This window comes from Dreissena polymorpha, chromosome 6 (genome assembly GCF_020536995.1).
Source record: "Dreissena polymorpha isolate Duluth1 chromosome 6, UMN_Dpol_1.0, whole genome shotgun sequence".
NCBI lineage: Eukaryota > Metazoa > Mollusca > Bivalvia > Myida > Dreissenidae > Dreissena > Dreissena polymorpha.
In genome coordinates, this window is record NC_068360.1 from 99935386 (window position 1) to 99939178 (window position 3793).

At 35.3% G+C, this 3793-nt stretch overlaps 1 protein-coding gene across 1 annotated transcript; it reads left to right on the plus strand.

Annotated features, from left to right (window-relative positions):
* Nucleotides 1-309: 309 nt before the first annotated feature.
* Nucleotides 310-1680, plus strand: LOC127835944 (uncharacterized). Its single transcript, XM_052362364.1, has 2 exons — nt 310-420; nt 920-1680. The coding sequence occupies exons 1-2, from the start codon at nt 387-389 to the stop codon at nt 1678-1680; spliced, it is 795 nt and encodes a 264-aa protein (XP_052218324.1). The 5' UTR covers nt 310-386.
* The last annotated feature ends 2113 nt before the right edge of the window (nt 1681-3793 follow it).

The window sequence follows — 3793 nt, forward strand, 5'->3', positions numbered from 1 at the left end:
TGACTAAATTTTCTTTAAGAAGAGACTTTCTTTAAACAAAAAAATCAATAAAGCACAAAATGTCGTGGCTGATTAGCCTGTGCGTACTGCACATTCTTATCTGAGTCTACACTTAACGCACATGCATTAAAGCCCAGATTTCCCAGTACGAGCCTCATTTATAAAATCCATTATTTAAAGAAAAGTTACCAAGGACAAGCATAATGCAACTTGATTATAACGAGTTATATACTCCTTTAATGTGTCTGTAGCGCATGACAGTTGATGAAGTCATATTACCACATATTTTTAATGTTATTGAACCTAAGTGTTGTTTTCCTCCTTATTGGAACTATATTTGACAAGTGTAGTAATACCCTTGCTTATATGTACGAAGAGACCCAACAATGGCGATCTTACATTTCTGCCTATCGTTCTTTTGTAAGTAACGTTTGCGTTTATTTAAAAGATACTTTTAATGAGAATTTTTTTAAGTTAATAATATACAATTAATAGTTCTCAAAACAATACTAGGAGTTTAATTGTAATATTGGTGGTGTTGGCGAACCATTTGATGTTACCGCTTTTTATGAGAGTAATTACATGAACTTGCATGTTATGCTGGCAAGATCTTCTCGATAACAATGATTTTCTTTTCTTCTTCTTATTATTATTTTGAAACTGTGACTGAGAGATCGCTTAGAATAATTTAATGCTGTGATGACGGTTATGATGATAATAACAATAATTCTAGTGAATATAATTTATTATTATTATTATTATTATTATTATAATTATTTTTATTATTATTATTTTTATTATTATTATTATTATTATTATTATTATTATTATTATTATTATTATTATTATTATTATTATTATTATTATTATTATTATTATTATTATTTTGATTATTATTATTAAACCCCATTTATACCAGTTACTTCGTGGGTATTTGCTCCCGGCTACACACAACCTATTATGACATGGCCACTTGCTTTTGCTGACCCTGCCTATGACATCATAAAACAAACGGCCGAAGGAGGGAAAGTCGGATGCAGAAAAGAAATTGGCGACTTGAATCAACATCTGGGGTACCAGGCCATCAAGTTTGTTGGAGACAGACGTTCCTACGTCGATTTAAGAGTCGTGTCGGGTTCTGCAGGTACTTTGGGAGATTTTGCATTTGTTCTGACTGTAAAAGCCTGCAGCACTATCGGTGGAACCGTTTTCAACTATCAGCAAGATACGGGCCCCATCGTAAGCCGAAGGGTAATCCGGGACATTGTACTTTGGTGCAACACCACGCACGTTATTGTCGATGTGATAAGTGTAACAGGTGACTCACTTGGGCAAATTGTTTCAGAACAAGATATGGGAGGCAATGAATGGGTTAATCTCGCTCTCGCGTACGACGAAAGCAACCCTGAGCTGAAGCTCATGAAATCCCAATCTGATCTGGGTCTTGTGAGGCTTTCAGGCATTGGAACCAATCCACGCCTTGGTTTGCCAGGAACACTGCGCATAGGCGGAAGGTTGAACGGGACGTCTAGCCAAGCGTTTGCGGGTCAAGCAATATGCTGCGTCATGTATGACAGTAAGATTGCAAATGGTGACGTCATGAATGCTGTAGATGAGTGTTACTCTGGAATATGGCCCTCATCTTATCCTTCCACGCCTGGTAAGAATCTAGGCTCATAAGATGCATTTCTGTATATGTTGAATTATTTTTAGTAATTGGTTATATTTTCAATCCATTGAACAAAGCTTTGTTTTCAAAAAAGAGACACAATTTATCTACGTAGTGTAATGCGCTTAATAACTAATGCATGAACGCTATCGACATTAAGCATGAATGCACTAAATAACTAATGCAAGAACACTCTAGCTCACCGCTGTCAAGCTATCGACATTATGCATTAATGCACTAAATAACTAATGCAAGAACACTCTAGCTCACTGCTGTCAAGCTCACGACATAATGCATTAATGAACAAAATAACTAATGCAAGAATACTCGAGCTCACTACTGTCAAGCTAACGACATTATGCATGAATGCTCTAAATATCTAATGCAAAAACACTCTAGCTCACTGCTGTCTAGCTAACGGCATTGTGTATTAATGCACTAAATAACTAATGCAAGAACACTCTAGCTCACTACTGTCAAGCTAACGACATTATGCATGAATGCTCTAAATATGTAATGCAAGAACACTCGAGCTCACTGCTGTCTAGCTAACGACATTGTGTATTAATGCACTAAATAACTAATGCAAGAACACTCGAGCTCACTACTGTCAAGCTAACGACATTATGCATGAATGCACTAAATAACGAATGCAAGAACACTCGAGCTCACTGCTGTCTAGCTAACGACATTGTGTATTAATGCACTAAATAACTAATGCAAGAACACTCGAGCTCACTACGGTCAAGCTAACGACATTATGCATGAATGCACTAAATAACGAATGCAAGAACAATCTAGCTCACTGCTGTCAAGCCAATGACATTATGAATTATTGCACCAAATAACTAATGCAAGAGCACTCGAACTCATTACTGTCAAACTAACGACACTATGCATTAATGCACTGAATATCTAATACAAGAACTCTCTAGCTAAGTGCTGTCAAGCTTTAACGACATTATGAATTAATGCACTAAATAACTAATGCAAGAACACTGGAGCTCAATATTGTCAGCACGGCCGTTAATCACTGGCGCCACCTCGTTTTGTGCGATGCATTAATAAATGAGTCAATGCTATTTCCGAGGTGGCGCTAAGGACCGGATGTTTTGAAATTTCACCGTTAATTCTTCAGGGTGAGTAGGTTTTATATGTTTTCCAACATATTTCGCAATATTTTGAAAATCGGGAAATGCAGTGCGATTAAGTCAAAATTTATTTATCCACAAATGTACATAAACAAACAACCACAACCATTTTGGAAACTTTCAGACCTTTATAAATTGCGACATGGTGGAGTTTTTGAAAGCAAATCAAAATATTGTGCCTTTGTGACGAGCAAAATTCCACCCGATTAATTCGCGAACGACATCAAAGGATTGCGTTCAACATATACTTGTTGCTGCATGCACAGGCACATTGACATCTTGCAAATCTATTAGGTAATTTTGTTGCTTTTTTCCAAAAGAGATGGAGCCAGTGCCAAAGAGGTGGAGCTAAGGACATGAGGTGGCGCCAATGCACGATATATGAATTATCACATGACTTACATTTGATAGATAATGTTCCTATACACATACACATTCTATAAACAAAAAACAAGATGTAAATATATGAATATATAAGTTACCCACTAAATTAAGAAGTCAATAACCTGAAAATGAAACATGTTGTTCGATATAAATCCAAAATATGTAATCTTCAATAAATCCAATATTTAAATTCTCAACATGCTCAAAATATATTCTATTCAACAAATGTGTTAATACAAAAAATCAAAATTCACGAAGTACTAAAAAGATATTACTACTTCTTGAAACGAGTTTTGTCCCCTATTAAAATTTCTTTATTTACTCAAAGGCAAAAGGTCAACGAATCTTAAATAGGCTAACATATGCCACTCGCTCCTACTTATATCTGCAACAAATTAGGATAGCTTCGGCTTTAATCGTTACCTTTGTGTTCATTATCCTCAAGCTTTTCTCCAGTATTGTGGTATATTCAATAACATACATTTTAAAATCTCTTCGCAACAATGTTTCTTTATAATTATATAGGCTTTACTATTTTGATTATATTTCATTATGATCGAACAATCAACCTTGAATACGAAACAAAAAG